This window comes from Helobdella robusta, assembly GCF_000326865.2.
Source record: "Helobdella robusta unplaced genomic scaffold HELROscaffold_114, whole genome shotgun sequence".
In the NCBI taxonomy this organism is placed as follows: Eukaryota; Metazoa; Annelida; class Clitellata; order Rhynchobdellida; family Glossiphoniidae; genus Helobdella; species Helobdella robusta.
The window spans coordinates 158,762-180,698 of record NW_008703639.1 but is presented as its reverse complement, the minus strand read 5'-3'; the positions used below and the strand labels follow the sequence as shown (position 1 = coordinate 180,698).

Sequence of the window (21,937 nt, the reverse complement as noted above, 5' to 3'; positions counted from 1 at the left end):
ATTTGCAGATGACACTAAATTTTGTGCTGCTGTTGACAACGATGAAAACATTAATATTCTAACAGGCGATTTGTAAAAGCTATTCAAATAGGCCTAGTAATAGAAAATGGTATTTAACATCGAAAATGCACGCAACAAAAAAAATGAATTTAAACTTGGACTGTAATTTGCGGACTGTAATTTGCCCACCCATGATAAAAAGTAAATAACAAAAGTTAAAGGAATCCAGATTTGCAACAAAAGGACAGAAAATTGAAGAAGGACTACCAGAATGATCAAAGAGTGTCACTGTATGTCATATGAAGACAGATTGAGAGTTTGTGGTTTGATAAAATTAAAAAAATACAAATAGAGATTGGATTTAGGCATACAAAATGAAAGAGAATTTGGAACCAATCATTTTTTTGAGTTAAAGATAAACAGTAAAACAAGAGGCTATACTTATTTTTTTTGTTTTATTTTACCCCTTGTCATACCCTTGTTTCCCTTCTTTGTAAGATATTAAAAAAAACAGCAAAAATTGTACAGCTGTGGAGTTTTCAATGAGTGGGACATACTATGGAATAAACTAATATGCGCTGAAACAACTATTAACTTCATGGCACACTTGGCAAAAATAGGATTTTGGAAACTTTTTGTGATTCTGTAACAGACTCAGTTTTCTTGGATCTTTATAAAAATTTTAGTTACGTTATGTTTCTTTATGTTAACCATTTAATGTCCAGGTCTTCTGTATAAACATTTCATTTATGTTGCAAAGATACCATATTTTATACAGTATTGGAAAAATTCTACCGAATTGTTGGCATTAATTATTTTAAAGTTTGTCTTTTCAATTTTCCTTACTAGAATATTTTAAAATTGATCAATGACTTGGATAATAATTTAATTTTTAATTAATTAAACAATTTTCAGAAAATCTTAGTAAAGAAAATCGAAAAGACAAACTATAAATTTACCAACAATTAATGCCAACAATTCGGTAAGAATTCATACAATACTGTATGATAATTTAAACATACATGGTCTGCCATGATTCATTCAAAGAACTGTAGTAGTATGGAGAATCGCATGCAAGTGTACGAGCGTTCGTTTATATATCATCCGCTCTTTTTTTGTAATATCATCCTTGTTTTTGCCTTGTTTCAGTAGAGCTAGTGACTTTTTTTTTCTTTTTTATAATTTATTTGTTGACATTCACATTAAAGAACAGTGTTACATTCATTCTGCTGCCTGCAAACATGGCTGAACCAGTTCTGTGGAAGAAAATTACTTTGAAAGTTGTTCTGGATATTATAAGTTGTGTTTTGGGTTAGTTAGTTGTTGAATGAGAATGACCTTTTTCCATTCAAAGACATGATTATTGTAAAGTGTATTTTTATATAATGTTCTTAAAGGAGTTCTCTATTCTATTATGTTTTCATTTTTTTAGTGTTTTTGTTTCATAAATAATGATTAAATTTTATACATATTACATACCATATAAAAAATTGATATGATTATCATTATCAGGTTTTGTGTAATATGAAGGACATGTTATGTTAGGATTAATTTTATTAAATAAATATGATATAATGATAATGATATTATTATATTATATAGGAGTGAAAGTGAATCATGTTACTTATTTATATGGCTTATTCTCATGTAATTCAAATGAAATAAACTTATCTTGGGTTGGCTCACTTTGTTGGTGTGACTGACAAAAAAAGTTGCTGAAAGAAAAATTTTTTAACCTAAACATTTTATTTAAAATAATTTTTAATTTTTTTCACTTGGTTAATTAGTGGTTAATAGTAATTTGTTGTGTTAAGTATAATATGGTTGATTATTTTTAATTGTAAGAATCAGGTGTTATGTCAGCATGAAAGTTTATATTATAATATGTAATCAACTATAGTATTATAGTATGTACATCAACTATCTCAAGCATTTCTTCCTTGGATCGTGTTGCAAGCAATAAATAAGCCGTTCAGAAGGGGATTCTTCTGCAATGATGAATCTTTGAAGCACCCCTACAAAACCAACACAATTGATGCCAACATACTCACAGTCCTCTGTATCATCATGGGATTTGTCTTGGTTGGTTGGCATGTTGGCTGGTTGGTTGGTTGGCTTGTTTGCTGGTTGGTTGGCTGGCTGGCCAGTTGATTTGTTGGTCAGTTGATTGTTTTGCTGGTTGTATTGATTGATGTTGATGATAATATTTATATCCTTTAGTTTATTGCATTTGCATTTATTCTAATTTAAAATATGCTTCATAATGTAATATAAATTCAATGAGGCTGTAATTTTATGTAAACAAATGCAAGTTTTACATTTGCTTTCTTCAGTTTTTTTTAAGGCATTCAATACAGTTGTATTACTACAGATTGCTTAATTAAAATTAATTTTATTTAAAAAGTAAATTCAAATTTTAAAAATATTTACTTGGTTTTTCAAAGTTTTCCGGATGAGATCTTGTGCGTATTACATGTTTATATGGATGTGTGAGTTTGTCATAATTGCTATGTATTCTGTCGGATGTAAAAATTTTGAAGCAGTGGAAATTTAACTCCCACCCATCTCCCATTGCAAGATACTGGCCTGCGAGTTGGTGACATATTACACTGAGAAGGAGGACCGGGAGGCCCACTTTCAGCTGACCTCGGGCAGGTCCCTACCGTTCTACCTGGTCCGCGTGTACCAGTACTTTGGCATTTTTGTGTTTGGCATCATCGTCCAGCAGACCATTGTCAACATCGGGAAGTATTCAATTGGGAGGTTGGGTTCTCAGATGTTTGTCTCTTATCCAATTTTGGCTTACTATTATTTTATTAGGCTTGTTTTCATTATTCCATTCTGAATATTTTCTGTTTTTAAAAAAAAACTATGTTTAATTTTTGCTAAATACCAATTATAATGCAGTAGCATCATTGCCATCGTAAATCATTACCATTACCATCAACATCATTAACATCATAATTATTAGCATCATCATCATCATTAGCATACATCATATCATCATCATAAACTGTATCAGCATCGTGCACTACCATCATATTCTTGCATCATCATTATCAAAACCATTATTAATCTATTTGTGTTAATATTTGAGAAACAATCTTAAATAGATAATGCACTCATTCACAAACACACGCACAACCTTACAATGTAGCCCAATAGGCACAAAATTTTAAATTAGGACACAGGTACATTAACACTACATGAAACATCCACCAACGGCACAACTTCAAATGAATCATTGGTGTTATTGAACTTGTTATGATATTTGGATTGGAATGACTAAATGTCTATTTCTTCAATTTTTATTCATTTGTGTTTAGTTGCTTCTTATTTTTCAGTTACTTACTTATATATATTTTTATTTATTTATTTATTAACGTCCTACCTCGGGGAACTGGGTCTCTGGATGCTAAACGAAGATTGATTTATTTATTTATTCATCAATTCAAATCAAACATATGTAAGAAATGAAAATGTTATGGAGATCACAAAAGAAAAATGATCTTATGATAGACCACGGTTAAACAGAACAATTACATTAAAAAAAAATAAAATAGTCCTTAAATATAAACAGAATTTTAAACTTAAACTTGCGTGTAGGCTACAAAAATTAATACAAATATAATGAATAGAATCAGCATAAAAACATTGAGACGTAATTCAACAGACCAACCAATGAAAATTAGTTATTGCCAATGTATAAACAGAAAGAAATTCAATGACATCAAGATACATACACACATACATTTACATTTTAATTAATTGTTTATCAAAAACAAATCAATTCTAAAAAAATGAAATTGCAAGCATGAAATGGAAATGATCTGGAGATCAAATGAATTAGTAAATCCTATAAATCCTATCAGGTGGTCCAAAATTAACTAAAATTTAAATTTTGAATTGCAGATTCTATTGCATTTCAGTAAAGAAACAAAAATGCAATGCAAATAAAATTTAAACATCTATGTTTGCATAAATCGATGATTATCAGACGATAAATAAGTTTTACAATGTTGTTTAAAGAGACGAAGTTTTGAGATATTTGTAACAGATGGAGGCAAAATTGTAAACCAAATTTTAGGTGCAAGAGTAAATACGCTATCATTTAAAATTTTTAATCTACTGAATAGTATTACATTACATACGGAATGAATTGATGAATTGACGAGTAGAGTTAAAAATATATGAGAGCTTGAGTGGAAAAATATTTGAAAAATAAGCTGGTAACAAATTATTGACATATTTGAACATTGAAAATGCAACAATAAAATATGTAATTTGTATATTGTAAGAAGATCTAAAGAAGAAAAATATTCATCAACATGAGAAGTAATTTCTAAATATATTAATAGTTTTATAAATTTTTTTGAAGTCTATATAATTTAGAAACATGAACAGCAGGGCTATTGACCCAGATAAGATTAAAATATGATAAATGTGGAAAAACAAATGCATTGTACATCAAAATTAAAATAGTTTTATTAAGAATTAAAATAGTTTTATTAAGTTTGTATATTATTTTGTAAAGAAGACTTAAAGTTTTGTTTACTTTAGAAGAAATAGTATCAATATGTTCAGCCCAAGAAAAATTATCTGATATAATTAAACTCAAAAATTTGGTACTGAAAGTCCTCTCCATTAAATGGTTATGCAAATAAAGGCTTAAGGGACCATAAGTAATGGTTAGGATCTTCAGACCAATAATCATGCAGTTACAATTTTGATGGTTAATTTTTAGTTTATTAGTATAAAACTAGTTAGCAATAAGTTTTAGATTATAATTGAGTAAATCCAAATCAGAGGTGATTTAATTGAATAGGAAAAGCTAGCGTCGTTAGCATAAAAAATAATTTTAAATATGGTTTTAATAGAGAACAAGTGTCTTTACTCATTCGGTATTATTTTTTATTATCATTAATTTTGCTCCTTTGTGATTTAAGTCTGGTGGTTGGTAATGAATGGAGACTTATGTTGTACCTGGATGATTTGCCCTTACAGTTTTTCATTTAACTTTCTTAATTCTTAACAACTTCCATCCAATCATCCATCCATCTATCCGTGCACACAGACTCCGACCTCACTTCCTTTCCCTATGCAATCCAGATTACTCCCAACTGAACTGCACAGTACCAGGACTGATCAGCGACATCTACGTTTATGTTGAGAGTTACACTTGCGTCGATGAAAAAAGCAGGAATGCTGTTGATTCCAGGTTTTTGTTTTTTCAAAATTGTTTTTTTAATGATTCTGCATCACCAAATTACTGCTACATAATGATGAAATATGATATAGATGAACTAGATTAAATCAACTAAACTTTTTGTCAGTTTAATTCCAAATGATTTCAAATGATTACGAATGACTCCAATAATTAAATATTTGGCAGGTTGTCTTTTCCATCGGGTCATTCATCATTTTCAGCGTTTATTGCTGTCTACCTCTGTGTTAGTCACATTTCTTTATTTTTCAAACTCTACTTTGTGATGATTTTCAATTATTGTTTCATTTATTACCATCTCTGCAGATTTACTTGCAGGCTCGATTCACATGGCGGGGTGCAGCCCTCCTGAAGCACTTGTGCCAGGCTGCCCTCATCTACGGGGCCTACTATGTCTGCCTGTCGAGGGTCAGTGACAACAAACACCATCCTACCGATGTCCTCGCTGGGGCATTCATTGGATGCTTCATTGCTGCTCTGGTGGTCCGTTATGATGAGTTGTCGTTCATGTTCATGCATGTTTGTTTGTGTGCGTGTTTTTGCATATTTGTGTATGTTTATATGTATCTGTATTGGGATTTGTTTGGCTGTCAATTATTAATGGACCATTTTTTTCGGTTGAGCGGCATTGAGTTCCAAAACTCAGCTGCAACTGTAGCAAATCTTTTTTTCAAGAATGTGAGGAATGGAAGGCTGCTGATTGAACTAGATACACGCAGAAGACACTGGTCTAAGGGCAATTTAGAGGTTATTTTCTGGTGACCTGAAATCGTTCAGCAGCTTCACTCTTTGAGAACGCAAAAAAAATGTGTTGTGTCTTTTTACATTGAGCCCAGTTTTTTTGTTGTGAAAATTTGTTGCAAAAAAAATGTATTGTGTCTTTTAACATTGAGCCCAATTTTTTAAACTAACATCAATTGGCCATATTTTTCAATGGTCAGCATCATCTGCATACAAATGTCATGGAAAGCTGAATACTTCTTTAACCTGATGACCCCACAACGTAGGTCCAACAATTGATTCTGCAAGAAGATCCGTGTGAGACTCCTACTTGCACCGTAGAATCTGTTATTGGGAACAATCGGTTTTAGAGTTATTGGGGACGAATATGATGAATATGTATCTTAAGCTGCATCATTTATATCAGACAATCAAACAACTTTCTTCATGTGTTGAGAGTCAAACATGCTGAGTTATCAAATTTGGACGGCGCGATGGTGTAGCGGTTAAGTGTTTGACACTGCTTTTGTAGTGACCAGATTCAATTGCAAGAGATCCACATCTATCACGTGCAATGTGTGTGAGGCGTTGCTTCACGTGCATTTTTATGCACTGTGTGTTTGCTGTTTCTGGCCTCGAAAATTGTTGAGGAGAGGTTTCTTGGAATAATATTTGTCAGGTCAGTTAACTGAATGACATCCTTCCCCATCACGTCTTGCACCCAAAACATCCAAGTTGTGTATTTCCAAATACAATCAGCATTTTCGTCTGCTTTCAATAATTATTCTTAGCACACACTCGTACACACACGTACATGGAATAAAATAAACAACTTTAACAATATTTGGTCCCATGCAAGTGTGTGCGTGTGTTCCATACGTTACTTTGTCGTGTTTATTTCGCATCAGTCATTTACTCAGCTATTAAATTTATTGAATTATGGAGCCATCGATCAATTTGCATAGTGACTGTGTATTGACAACTGAGTGGCAAAATGTTTATTTGTGCGGTGTAAGTGTGTGTATGTGTGTGCGTGTGTGTGGTGTGTGTGTGTATGTAGTGAGTATACGTGAAGGATTTGGACTTACAGTCAACCTGAAAAAACAGAAGCCTTACATCAAGTTGATCCCGTTTCGTTGATGGCGGATGACATGCACGCTGAGGCTGCAGGCAGGTTCTGCTATGTTATCGCTTGACGACGACATCACATGACCACTATTGACGTACGTCACGTACGAAGGCTTGACCAATTTCCGCAGGAAGATAATCTGCAGTGCGGACGAGGTGTGAGATCACCGACGTCGAAAGAAACAAACAAGTTCAGTTTCGTCGGGCGGGTCACGTCGTTGGCACGTCGAACTCACGAATTCTTGAACAGATGTTTTTCACACATCTGTCCACAGGGTTCCGTCTTGCGAAGTGGTCCAGTGAGGCGATGCAGGGACAATTTGAAAACAATCTGAAAAAGCATAGCGTGTTGTTAAGCTCTGTCGTGATGCCTGTCGGCGCACTCTGTGCAGATCAGGATGCAGATCAGCGGTCGATGACTTTGTATGACCTCGTTTTTTGCCCGCTGGAAGGTAGATTTGCCAGTTCTGCCCACGAGAAGACTCACCGATGAGGTTCCCCATCGTTCCTATGGGGCAGTCCGTATGTACATGCATGTATGTATGTACATGTGTGTGTGTGTGTGTGTGTGTACACGTGTGCATGTAAGATGTGTGCATGTCTATTGAATTGTATGGTAGATTTGTAGAGCGCCACTTGTTGAGTTATCTTCAGAGGCGCGGCAAAGTTGTAACGGTTTGTGTGTGTGTGTGTTTATGTATGTGTGTTTGTGTATGTAGGCAACTAACAAAACGACAACAGATGTCAGTTATTTATAATTAACAGTTCATTGATCACCACGCACGAGGATGCGCTGAATTTAGCGGTTGTGAAAGTTGCCTGTTGAGCATTCCTTTTATGAATCGTATGTTATTTTTTTTAAATACTTTGCGGGATTGAACACCTGAGCATGTTGTTATAAGTCAGAAGTCAGCATAGTCCAATTAGACTTCTTTCTGGGAATCACCCACTTCATTAAGGAAATATTTCTTTATTTTTTTTTATAAAAGTGTTTGTAACTCTTCTAAATGTACTTAATATACTTGGTTGATTCTTATGATGATTAATATACTTGTTATTCGCGTTTCTCCGTGTGTGAGTATGTGTGTGTGAGTGTGTGTGTGTGTGCGCAAATAAAAAGGTGAATGTACTCTTACATGACATTTAGAAATGTATGACCACGTACGCACAAAGATGACCTTATTCCATCCATATGCCGCATGCACTTTTCTTTTTGATCTGATAATCAGTCTAAATATATTTTATTTGAAAGTCTAATTTATTCCATTAATTAAAATCTCACAAACCACAATCTTCAAATATTATATTTCATTTATTTTGATTTTATGAATTTATAAAAAAGATTATTTTGAAATGTATATTTACTGTTTTCGGTTTACTGTTTTCGATTTTTTCCCACTTCCAGGGCATCCACACAACCAAGTTGTTCTCGCTAAAGTCCGCCCTGAAAAAGCTCGGCTACTACCCGCCCACCCTCCTTAAGTATGCCCCCAACCCCGCCGTGGCCTTCAACAACGTCGAGTCCAATGAGAATTACGGAGGCACTTAATTAATATTATCATTCATTGGCTGACTGATTGGCTGGTTGAGTGATTGACTGATTGGTTGATTGTTTGGCTCAATGTTTGATCGAATGATTGGTTGGTCGGTTGATTGACTGATTGTTTGTTTGGCTGTTTGATTCATTCATTCAATGTTAGATGGAATGATGGACTATGCTGCTGCTAGTTGACTGATTCTGTTTCAACTGCTTTGAAGTTTGGGTTGTTGTTGAGTTGCGGGTGTACGGCTACTTATATATAGGTTTATTTATTTTGAAATTAATTAAATAAGTTAATTGTTTAATTAACTTATCTATTTATTCGTATATTTATTTTGTTAGAAATTTATTTGTCTCATATCTGCATACATTTATCTACAAATTTATGATTTTGCGTTTATTGATTATATTGTTGGTCGTTGGAGTGATTTATTTTAAGGCTTAGTTGTCCTCCCCATGTTGCATGGCCCACCCACCCCAAATTTTATCCATCTACATGATTTGATGTAGCACGTAAAGAAAACAACGTCCTACCTCGGGAAACCGGGTCTCTGGACGCAAAACGAAGATTGATTGATTGATTGATGATTTGATGTAGCACAGCTTAATGTTTGAGGCTCGAACGACTTAACGTTTTACTGAATGGTTGGTCAATTTGTAGTGCGTTGCAGTTACTTCTTCGTTTCAGTTGTTTGCGTCTTTTTTCATGAATAGGTTCATTTTTATCCTGAATTTATTAGGTTTTATTTTTAATTGATTTACTTTTTATACTTCAAGTCGTGCACCTGCGTTGTCCTATCTCGTTGTAATACTTTATCATTGATAAGTTGATTGGTTGGTTGGTTGGCTAGCTGGCAGGTTCGTTGGTTGGCTGGTTAGCTGGCTGGCTGGCTGGTTGGTTGGTTGGCTGGCTGGTTGGTTTACTCGCTGGTTGAATGGCCGGTTAGTTTGCCGGCTGATAAATGATGGTGACATCAGCATTTTAAAACCTGACTTTGTATCTGACTTATCCTTTTGTTTGAATGAGCGAGCGCCAGAGCCAGGAAGATCTAGAATGAGATTAAGATGGCCATTCTCTCTTCGGGTTCACTGTTGAGTCACCAGCCATCCAATCGCATGAAATACGTCCCAACAATTCATTTTTTTTCTCCACGCAAAACTGATTTCACAGTTTCGTTGATGACCAAACATCATCTTTTCTTGTTATACTTTTCATCTGCTGTGAGTTTGTTTGCAAGGTGAGTGGAGGGAGCAAGAATGGAGAGTGCATTGTACTATTTGAAGGACTTTTGCCAGCCAATCGGCCAATGCTTGATTGAGTTGGATGTTTGTAAGCGAAAAATGATGTGATCATTGGATAGATTGGATGGGATTTGTGTTCTCAGGCTGCCTAAAGAACTCTCAGATGAGTTTTACCTATAGGGGGTTTGCAGCAGAACTTGATCGGTATTTCGTTGTTATTGTATCATTGTATCATTGTATCTTGTATCATTAGTTGTTTCTTTGAATTATCGCGTATTGTATTTTAGTTATTTTATTACAGTCGTTCTAAATTATTTTCTTGTATAGTATTTAGGTTGATGAATAATATATAATACTATATAGTATTCATAAAGCTAAACGAAGATTGATTGATTGATATTCATCTGTTTTATTATTTTAATAATTTTTTTATTTATTATTCATTTATTTCATTTCTCATAATATTATGTCGATATTTTGTTCAAAATCACTTTGATTAATTATTCATTCTCTCTTGGCATTTCTTCCAACTCATCCATCCATCCACCCATCCATCCATCCATCCATTCACCCATCCATCTATCCATCCATTTACCTCTATCCATTCATTTACCCACCCATCCATTCATCCATCCACCCATCCATCAGTCAACGTCCGATTATGCATGTGGCTGTGCTTTAATTCTTTAACTGTCATTTTTTGTATCAGCTATATATAGGTAATGACGATATATATATATATATATATATATATATATATATATATATATATATATATATATATATATATATATATATTATTAAAGATCATTTATATAGCGCTAATTAAAAAAAAAAAAAATCTCAAAAGCGCTCACATCAGTAAAACATTATACGAGTGGATAAACAAAACAAAAAATGTACCAAAAATTTTAAACTAAAGAAAATAAATGAGTTTTTAAATCCTTTTTAAAATTGTCAAGAGAAACTCCTGGTATTCTCAGTGGATCTGGCAGAGCGTTCCAAATCATCGGTCCGGCAACAGCAATATCACGCAATCTCGTCTGCAAACGATGAGCTGGTACCATCAAAAGGTTCCTATCATCTGATCTTAAACTGGTGTTCGTGGAGGATGTTTTCTTGACAAACCGATCGGACATATAATCTGGAGCCAAGCCATTTAATGATTTAAATGTTATTAATGCTATTTTATAGACTATCCTTTTATTGATTGATAACCAGTGAAGTTGATTCAATATCGGCGTAACATGATCAAACTTTAGTCTGCCTGTCACCAGTTTAGCCGCACGATTCTGAACTGATTGCAGAATAGCTATTGATGTCTGGGGTAATTTGTAAAACAAGCTATTACAATAATCAAGGCGGGACGTTATAAGAGCACGTACCAATGTTTCTATATCAGCCCTGTCTAAATATCGTCTGACTCTGTACAAGCCTCTAAGATGAGCCAGACTAGAAACTGATATGTGTTTGATATGATCTTTCATCTGGGGTAATTTGTAAAACAAGCTATTACAATAATCAAGGCGGGACGTTATAAGAGCACGTACCAATGTTTCTATATCAGCCCTGTCTAAATATCGTCTGACTCTGTACAAGCCTCTAAGATGAGCCAGACTAGAAACTGATATGTGTTTGATATGCTCTTTCATTGTAAGATGAGAATCAAACGAAACTCCCAAATTTGATGCGGTTTTGCTAAAAGTTAATTCAAAATTTTTTACTTTTACAGAGTGAACATCTAGTTTTGATAGCTGCTGCCAAGTGCCAACCGGGAGCAACTGGGTTTTGCACTGATTCAATCTAAGAGAATTGCTTGACATCCAGCGTTCTACGTCCATCAAACATGTAACAAATCTATCTATTTCACGCTGAAACACTTGGGGCCGGCATGTTACAATCACCTGAACATCATCAGCAAACACATGATAGTTCAATCCATGTGAATTTATTATCTTGGCTAAGTCCGAAGTGTATAGCAAAAACAGAATGGGTCCTAACACCGAATCTTGAGGGATCCCAGAAGATTCCACGTTTATTTCTGATGAAACATCCTTAAACTGAACTTGCTGAGTACGGTCTAGTAAGTAAGACTGGAACTATGCATATGCCGAATCACAAATTCCAAAATTATAATATAACTTCTTCAACAATATACTGTGATTGACGCAATCAAATGCCGCTGTCATATCCAGGAATGACAACAGTGAAATATTCTGGGCATCCATTTCTGAAATCAGTTTGGAAAAAACATGTAACAGCGCCGTCTCTGTCGAATGAAATCGCCTGTAGCCTGATTGGTGAATTGGCATAAGGCCGTTTTTTGTTAAATGAGTCAACAGACTTTCAGCAACAACACGCTCAATAATCTTTGAAATAAATGAAACTGGTTAGGTAACTGATAAACAAGTCAATATGTTTTTTTAAAATGTGTGTTGGAATTATATCAAGAACACTTGTTTTTGATGGTGAACCATTTATAATCCTTTTGAGATCAGTCTGATTAATTTTTGGCAACAAAGAAAGGCAGTTGATATTTGACCTGTTGCCATCGAGTGATGGTCGAGGAATCGTTATTTTTGCTACTATACAACCATGGTCGGAGTATACTTCACTGGGATGAATCGATATCTCAGCAACAGGAAAACTACGGGAGCTGACTATAAGGTCCAGTGTACCACCATGAGAATGAGTTTTGCCTTTCACATGGTTGACCAGATCAAACATATCAAATATTTCTAATAAACGTATTGTATGAGGGTCATTCATTCTCTCCACATGAACATTAAAGTCATCCATCAAGATAATATTCGAGTTCATCATTGTAATGTGTAGTAATAATACTGATATAAGTTCGTTAAAAAATGACGTAGATATTTGTGCTGAACCAGGTCTGTATATGGATAGCAATATGAAATTATATCGTTCTATTTTTAACTTTATTGCAATGGCCTCAAAAGTAGTGAACACCGGCAGAGTTATTTTATTACAACCAAAAGTGGATCGGAAATAAATAACCAATCCCCCGTGTGCAGGATCATGCTGTCTTACAAAATCGACAAAGGAGAAACCAGGTGGCTTGGCCAACCCAACTGCAACATCACCAGCCAACCCATGCCATGTCTCCACTAACACCAAAACATCCATTCCACTGTAAATCAATTCATAAATACTATCAACTTTCCCAACCAATGACCTAATATTTAATAAACCAAAAATCACAAAATCATTTGAGATGCCATAATTATCTTTATGCTTTAAGCTACAATTATTAAAAACCAATGTACTTATATTCGATCTAGCGCCCAATCTACCACCTATTATTGCTATATCTTTCCTGCTGGTATTTTCACAACCCGCCACTTTCCCACATCTCCTCGAACTTTGAACAAAAAATCCCCTTTACTATCAAGTCTTTTTCTGAGCCTCCTCAAGGAATTTTTTTAATTCATTTCTTTGTTCTCTGGTAAGATCATGACTTAACCTTACCTGAGCGAGATCATCACCAATTGTTTTCATTTTACCTATATTTTTAAAAAGTAAATCCTTGAGTCTTGAATCATCAAATTTTAGCAGTATTGGTCTAATGACATGTTCACTTCTTTTACCAATTCTTATTAATTTGATGACATTCTTGTCAGTTATAACACCGTCAGAAAGGTGGTTAAGGATCTTCAAAACGTGTTTTTTGTCAGCATCACCTTCTCTCAAGCGGAAGATCATCATATTATTCTCGCGTTCCTTTTGTTCAGCCGATTCGTTTAATGTTTTTTGCAAACATTTAACCTCTGTATTATCACATCAACATTTTTCTTTACCTCGATACTTATTACATCGATGTTTTTTTTTACTTCACGACTGACGACCTCAGACCAGGAAGATTTTTATTCAGTTTTGAAATTTTTCATTTCATCGCATAATTCTACTCTTGATTTTTCTAACGTACGCAATTCATTATTATCTTCAGCAACAAGTTTCACTTTGATATCATTAATTTCGGACTTCATGCTTTCATTCATTTTATGTAATTTACTTATCTCTTTAAGCAAAACTTTATTATTTTCATCAAAATTCTTTACCAGTTGCTCTACGGATGGCAAGGAATCAATGCAATTATCACATTTAAAGATTAAGTTGCGACATTTCTTTATGAAGTCATAATCTTCACTTGTCATCGACAAACATTTGTAATGAAATGATTTTCCACATTGAGCACATCGCGAACCTGAACAAAGTTCGTGATAAATCAATTCACACAGTTTACATTGTCTTTATTAGTAGTGTTTTAACATTTACATTTGTCTCGGGTACCCATAATGTACGTACACAAAAACAACAACACAAGTAAACCTATTAATTGAACTAGTTTTCAAAACAATGCAGATAAACTTATCCTCGTCAACGAATTACAGACAAGCAAACCAGGTCAAAATTTAAGTAAAATTTTCCAATTATAATTTAGTTTTTAATTCACTAAATTAACTGAATTTAAAACTAATTTAAAAAAACTTATAGAAAAATAACGAACTTCAACCAATTTAAAGCAACTTAAAATTACTTTGAAAGAAAAATAACGCCAGAAAACCGCAAATTAACTCAAGTTTGTTATGAAATACAAGAACTACCACTCGCACAGAATAATTATATATATATACATATATATATATATATATATATATATCAATATATATATATATATATGCATGAATTCATCTTAGTGAGCATTAAAAGCAATAATAATAACAATAATAATAATTAAAAATTAAAAGAAAGTAAGAAAGTAAGGTTAATAAATGAATTACTCCGTTGACTGGTGCTGCTGATGATGATTGATAATTTAATTTTTGATGAATATATTGAATAAATATTTTTTGAATACCTTTAGTTTCTGAGATGTGAGGGAGGTATGTTGGTGGTGGTGGTGGTGGTGGGGGGGTGGTGGTGGTGGGTTTCGTGGGTGCTTGTTAGTTATGCATCCATGTTAAGCTCTGATTGTTATTTTTGTTACTATTCATTATATTTAGCCAGTAACAAGTTTAAAATATTCTATTCACAATAGTAATAGTATTGTTATTGTTATGGTTATAATATTATCCACTATCTCCTTCGTTGTAGCCCACACCCCACATATTTGCTGTACAACGTTTCGCACACATCCCTCAGTTTGCTGTACTTAATTAATTAATTGATTTATTTATTAATTAAGTTAACGTTGTTGTCTGGTCGAGGTATCGATGCATATGTTATTCATTCATTCATTTATTTCTTCGTTCGTTCATTCATTCATTCCATTTATTCATTCATTCATTCATTTAGTTATTTTTAATAAGTGTCCGAAGAATTCTATGAGTAAATCAAAATGCATTGATAATATTTAATAGCTGAAATTGTTGTTCAACCGTTCTAGATCTAATTAACATTTTAATCCATTTATAATAATGCCTGAATAAATTAATTAATAAATTAATATGTTCATGCACTCGATCTAATTAGCAGCTTGTCTCGTGAATCTCGCAGTCAATCAGCTCTCATCTGTTGTGCACTCACCTTAGTTATCATTTGTACACAGTTGTACACAGTTTCACTTTCAAATAAACAATCATCTTAATTATTTCTCTTCGTAAGCGCACGTGTTGTAACCGATGATGTATGTATGCAACTTGTTGTAACTTGGATGTATGTGTGTAACTTGTTGTTGTAACTTGGATGTATGTATGTAACTTGTTGTTGTAACTTGCTGTCGAAGTTCAGTTTTTCAAATAAATTTTTCTCAAAAATATCTCATTGATTAGTTTATATTTTTATTTTCATAATTTTATAATTTATTGATTTATTCAGTTAATTCATTTAATGACTGTATTAGTTGTATAGTCTTTCTCAAAGAGCGTACAACGCTTGATGTGTAGTTGTGATTCATTGTACAACATAAAAAATGTTTGCTAACATACAAGATGCTTGATGTTCATTCATTGTACAACATACAGAATGAATATACACAATATATCAATGAATAAGCGTGTCATCTGCACATACAATGTTTCATATTTCCTCTCCTCATTCGCTCGCTTGCCTGTACAATATATATATATTTACATATTTCAATTTCTTACTTCTTTGTGATCACATAATGTCAGTGTACTTTGAAGTCGTAGAACTAGATAGAAACTTGAACATTGGAGTGAGTACAGTTGAATGAGTTCTACATCAGGTCCTCCCACTGATGTACAAACAACATTCTACAGTGTAACTGTTCACACCTACCCATCCATGTAACTGATGATCGTCTTAATGTGAATTGAAAGATTTTCAATCGGGTCGAAAGATTTAGCTCGGAATATGTGTAGTAGATTATAGGGCCCAGAGTACTAATAACATTGAACGTTGACTCGTTGGTGTGACGTGATAATGATCGAATGTCCCTCGTTCGTTAGGTCAGTTCATTTCTTCTCCCCCCCGACGCACCCGATGTTGTCCGATTGGAGGAAATGCATCTCTTCATTTTGTATTTAAGTTTAAAAGTCCAAGAAAATATTTAAAGTATAATTCGTCATTGCAACGATGATGATGACGATGATGATGACGATGGTGGTGATGATGATTATGATAAGGAAGGATAACCCATTTTATGTTGCGATTTCGTTGTCTATTCATCGATTTTGGTCATATACATTGTTCAAATATTCTGATTTCTGTAAACATCACATGTGTATGATTGTGTTCTGTGAGGCATCATTTTTAATCCTCTGTCTGTATGCGTTTGTTCGTATCTTCCTCTAAGTCTATTTGTCTGTCTGTTTGTCTGTTCGTTTGTACTTATTTGTTTTGTTGTATTTTAATTATGTCTTTCGATGCATCAAATCGATTCAGTTTTATTAAGCGTAAATTTTTCATTTGTATGCTTCTTAAATAATAATGTTAATAACAGTGTCATTTGTGTGACACCCTAATCTTTATACATTTACATTGATTAATTTTAATCAAACACAGACCTAAATACTCAAGTATGTTGAAGTTGGGAATGGTATTAATTACGTTAAAATATGAACTGCACTGTACGAGGCTTTGTATTGTGCACATTTGCTGGGCTGGTGCTGGCTACTTTATGTTTATCATTCAGTTTCGCCGCATTCTTCGGTTAAATATGAATTTCTGAATGGCATTTTTTGTTTGAAACCTATCTAGATTAAACACTTTTCAGAAAAGTGACACCATTTTGAAATTTAATTAACTCCTTTCCTTATTTCATTATAGGTCGTTCGATTCTGAGATACATCATTTTTGGATGAATTTTTCGTTAATTTATTTTATTTTTATTGAAGTTTATTTGTGAATAACTCAACGGCTTTCGTGAATTTTCATCGCTTGAATATAATGGCAATCAAAATTGGTGTTGTCGTTTTTCTTATAAATTAATAACTAATTAATAATTAATTTATTAGTTATATATTCCATTATTCAGTCAATTATTTAATTATTAATTAGTTAAATATTCGATTATTCTGTAAATTATTTAATTATTAATTAGTTAAATATTTGATTATTCAGTAAATTATTTAATTATTAATTAGTTAAATATTCAATTATTCAGTCAATTATTTAATTATAAATTAGTTAAATATTCAATTATTAAAGAAATTATTTACATATCGAACGACGCTCACGACAAATCGATTTATTTGACTTGAGATTATGATTTCAATAATAATTTGTCAAGCCAACAGGCGATTTAATTTTTACATTTCATTGTTACAAACAATATTTAAATTGCTAATTTAATATTTAAATTGCTAATTTAATCTTTAAGTCGCTAAAAATTAGTCAAGGTTGCTTATCAATTAAGCCAGTTCATACTAATAAGTACAATAGATCGCTGTTTTGTTTATCTTCATCTTTTTTTATCTTATTTATTTTTCCTCTACTTTGTACATTCTCACTCTCTCTATCTCTTTTTTTCACTTACTCTCTTTTCTCTCTCTCTCTCTCTCTATATATATATTATGTGTGTGTGTGTGTGTGTGTGTGTGTGTGTGTGTGTGTGTGTGCAGAGGCGTAGCCAGGGTATTTTCGCCCGAGGGCAAACTATAAAATTGATTGTTATTTCGTTGCAGTACGTAGGGATCCACTGGTCCTCACGGTGCCAAACACTCGACCAGCTGACTCAAGAAGAGATTTCTATTGGCTCAGCGATACTAAAATTTGATTATATTATTTTTTATTGTTATAATAATAATTATTATTATTTTTATTATTATTGTTGTCGTTGCTGTTGTTATATTAATACCATTATTTTAGTAGCGGATAATATTGTTGCTTCAACTGGCTTTGATTTTTCACGAACTGCCTTTTTTAAATTGATGTCAAGTTTGTCACCAGCATCGCCGCACGTAACGTCATCGCATGCAGTGGCTGTAACTTCGTGTGTAGGTAAACACGGACACATTACTTTGTTGAGTTACAAGGTGATTATAACGACGACGACGACGATGAGGCGGCATTCAAACGCTTCCACCTACACCCATTATACATTTTATAAACTCATAAAAACAATGGAGCAAGTTATTCAATTTTTTAGCATTTAGGTGAATGAATGCGACTGACACGCATTAAAGCGTTAAAATTCTCACGTCAAATCACTCACCAACAGAATAATAGACTACCGCAATCATGTCATTCACTCATTTAAACAGGAATTATTCTCCACTAGCTAACCATTGAAATGAGCATTGCGATATTGTTTAGTAACATCTTACACGTCTTATTTGTCACCAGACTTTGTCATCTTTTTTTTCTTTTTTATTTTCAAGTTTACTTTATAAAGAAAAATTATTATACATTTTTATTTTGTTTATGTAGACATTTTTTATTATTTATATTATTTTTTTATATATTTTTTAATTATTCATGCTTTTGTTTCTTACGATGAAGGAACTCTGCAGGGCTGGCAGTAATCGATTTTGTATGGAATAAAAACCTGCATTTGTGTAATTTATGTTGAAGTAATTTGATGAGAATTAATAATCTTATTAAACAATTTTTTTCAAATATATTAATTCTTATAATAATAAATTTAGTTACCCATTTACGTATTATATGTTGCTCAAAAGTTGTAATGCATTAATTAAAAAAAACACTCGTTTGCACTGCCTGCTTTTTTTCGAAACCTGGATGTCTTGTTTCTTAACTATCGTTTTGTCATACCAGATTTCAATACCATTCATTGTTTTGCATGAAAAATAAAATAGAAAAAGGTGACACTAAAGCTTCTTTCTTCCTCCAAGTTAAACTAATAATAGGAAGAAAACAATTGAGCAGTTTAACAGAATAGTAAGTAATATGTCAATTGCTATAAAGTTGAAAATGAAAAATACTTGTATTTTCCACACGGCTGTATATTTGAGTGTCACAAAAAGTTGTTCAGTATCAGTTGGAGACAATTTAGAAGAATAAGAATATTGTCATTTTTAACCATATTAATGGATATGTTGGCAAACGTTAAGTCTCATGCTCAACGCAGATAATTATGCATAATATAACAACATAACATATGTTATCTTCTATATTCTATCCATTGAATTATATATTGTCGGAAATTTGCAACTGGTGGTAAGGTAATCTCTTCCTCTATCTTTCTCAGGAAATTTTTTTATGGTCCGACAATAATTTTTTTTGTATATTTTTATCGTGAGTTTGACCAGTCCTGTGTGGCACTGGGCTTTTTCGAATTATATGATTTTACTGAGTAACACACGAACGCGTAAAATATTCGATAACAATTTTATTAATCGACGGAAGTAAATAAAAAGGAATTGAACTAACTGAGCTCTAGAATAATGTTAAAAATAATGTCAATGAACAAACTGGAATACAGGAATTAGAACTTCTTCTTGTTGGGTCTTCGACTTGGGATATGTTTCTTGCCGTTCAATCGTACAACCTCGACGTGTGTGACCGATGGTGGTGTTGATACAACTCCGAGAGATAAATGAAATGAATGAAGAAAGATTACAAAAATCGGAGCCTATGAAAATTACAAACTGCGTGCGAAACTATACCAAAGAGTATAGAATCCAGCAAAGAACCCTAGGTCCACAAATAGCACAAGAAAAACAAAAGAACGAAGCGGATTCGTTTTCACAGAATCCAAGGCCTGTTTTCACTGGGCCTGTCAGTCAGTCGGTCGGCTTTCGCACAACTCTGGCCTGTTTTCACTGGGCCGTCAAGTCTGGTCGGCTTTCGCACAACCAAGGGCCTGTTTTCACTGGGCCTGTCTGTCAGTCGGTCGGCTTTCGCACAACCAAGGACCTGTTTTCATTCTTCACTTTCAACTCCTAACGATAACATCAATAAAAACAACTCTAATTCCAGTGGCCACGAAGGCTCTTGGAGCACTGTTACTTCAAAAAAAGAGAAAATACACTCCAATTACTGTAGGTTCCAAAGAACCTGGGTCCTTCAAATTATCTGCAGCTCCTTTGCCTCCCAAAAAAATTGTTTTTGGGGTAGGTAAATTGAAAAGCTGCGTCAAAGAAGAGATCCTTGAACATCTGGAAACTATTGGACTGACCGCTGCAGAATGCGTACCAGTCTTTAAATTCTCTCCCACTCGTCCTCAACCTTCAACCAGTGATCCATCAACAAAATTCCGCATAACTATTTTTAAACATCAGGAAATGATTTTTACCAATCCTGAAAATTGGCCTATCGGCGTGGAAATTCACCCCTGGTTGTTTCATGCTCGACCACAGCATTTGATAAAACCCACTACAACTTCACTACCAAATCATTATCCTGTCGACCTACCAAATGTTAATACACCATCGCTGGTCAACTCACATCAGCATGTAGAAAACACAGTTGAGGTAGCTTCCATTTTAACTTCTTTGGAAGAATCCACTCAGCCAGTCGAGCCAGTCACGATTGGCCCTTCTCAGCTGGTCGAACCACATAAACAACAACAAGCCTCATCGATGATGAGTCCTCCCTCTGAAGTCAATTCTGCGACATCAATAAATCACGACAATGGCTGTTAACAATACTTATTCCACAATCAATTCTATCCAACAACATCCTCAACCATCAAACAACGACGAAGATGATCAACACTTTAACGCATACAACACCCACATCGACCCCACAAAGAACCTCCTAGATTTATTCACCAGACAGTCATCCTACTACACCACAAGAGATCTACTCAACATTCTAGAAGTCAAGTACATCAACAATCATGATCACCCTCTACCTCTACTTCACATAAACAGCAGAAGTCTTTTAAATAAAATTTCTGACATTTTAATTTTAAATAAATTTTTATCTTATTTTTTCCCCATTATTATTATTTCAGAGACATGGCTGAATGACGAAACCGCTAAACTAGTTCGTATGAATGATTACAATTTTGTTTTTAAAAATAGGTCTGACAGAATAGGTGGTGGAGTCGGAATCTTCATCAGATCAGGCATTGAATTTTCTATGATAAACAATTTGCTTCTGAACGACACCATTATTGACCTTCTTAGTGTCAATTTAAAATTTAAAATTAAACAACACACACGTAAATATTTTAGCAGTATATAGACCCCCCAACACTGACCCTAATATCTTAATCCAAAAGCTCGAACTTATTTTACCCACATTCAAGCCACACATAAAGAGCTATTTAATTGGCGACTTTAACCTTGACCTCAATAAACTCAACAGTGACAACGTCGTTGCTGACTTCTCTAACCTACTATCATCATACAACTTCTTACCTCTTATAACCTCCTCTACTCGCATCTCAACTTCTTCTTGCTCACTCATCGACAATATCTTTACTAACAATCTAACTTCTCACTTATCTGGAATAATTCTGTCTGACATATCTGACCATTTCCCTATATTCGCCATCGCTTCCAAATCAGAAATCTCAAACCATGCCCCTATAAAGCACTTCAGAAACCTAACTGAAGAATCTATAAACAACATCAACAATTTCTTATCGAACTACAACTGGAATTCTTTGACTTTTCTAAAAAATGTCAACGACTGCTGCTCTGTTTTGAATACTATCTTAACTCACTCTCTAGACACTTTGCCCCCTC

At 33.7% G+C, this 21,937-nt stretch overlaps 2 protein-coding genes across 2 annotated transcripts; both read left to right on the top strand.

Moving 5' to 3' along the window:
- The first annotated feature begins 1,095 nt into the window (after nucleotides 1-1,095).
- HELRODRAFT_186273 (hypothetical protein) lies at nucleotides 1,096-19,101 on the top strand. Its single transcript, XM_009013260.1, is given in 12 exon segments — nucleotides 1,096-1,311; nucleotides 1,931-2,082; nucleotides 2,579-2,763; nucleotides 5,075-5,218; nucleotides 5,393-5,450; nucleotides 5,531-5,707; nucleotides 8,478-8,613; nucleotides 14,740-14,758; nucleotides 17,963-18,230; nucleotides 18,243-18,270; nucleotides 18,311-18,488; nucleotides 18,510-19,101. 8 exon segments carry the CDS (start codon nucleotides 1,242-1,244, stop codon nucleotides 14,751-14,753), a joined length of 936 nt encoding a protein of 311 aa, XP_009011508.1. The 5' UTR covers nucleotides 1,096-1,241; the 3' UTR covers nucleotides 14,754-14,758; nucleotides 17,963-18,230; nucleotides 18,243-18,270; nucleotides 18,311-18,488; nucleotides 18,510-19,101.
- Nucleotides 19,102-19,841: 740 nt separating this feature from the next.
- HELRODRAFT_183673 (hypothetical protein) lies at nucleotides 19,842-21,431 on the top strand (the record flags this gene model as incomplete). Its single annotated transcript, XM_009013259.1, has 4 exons — nucleotides 19,842-20,124; nucleotides 20,220-20,842; nucleotides 20,994-21,120; nucleotides 21,199-21,431. 4 exons carry the CDS (start codon nucleotides 19,842-19,844, stop codon nucleotides 21,429-21,431), a joined length of 1,266 nt encoding a protein of 421 aa, XP_009011507.1.
- Between the last annotated feature and the right edge of the window lie 506 nt (nucleotides 21,432-21,937).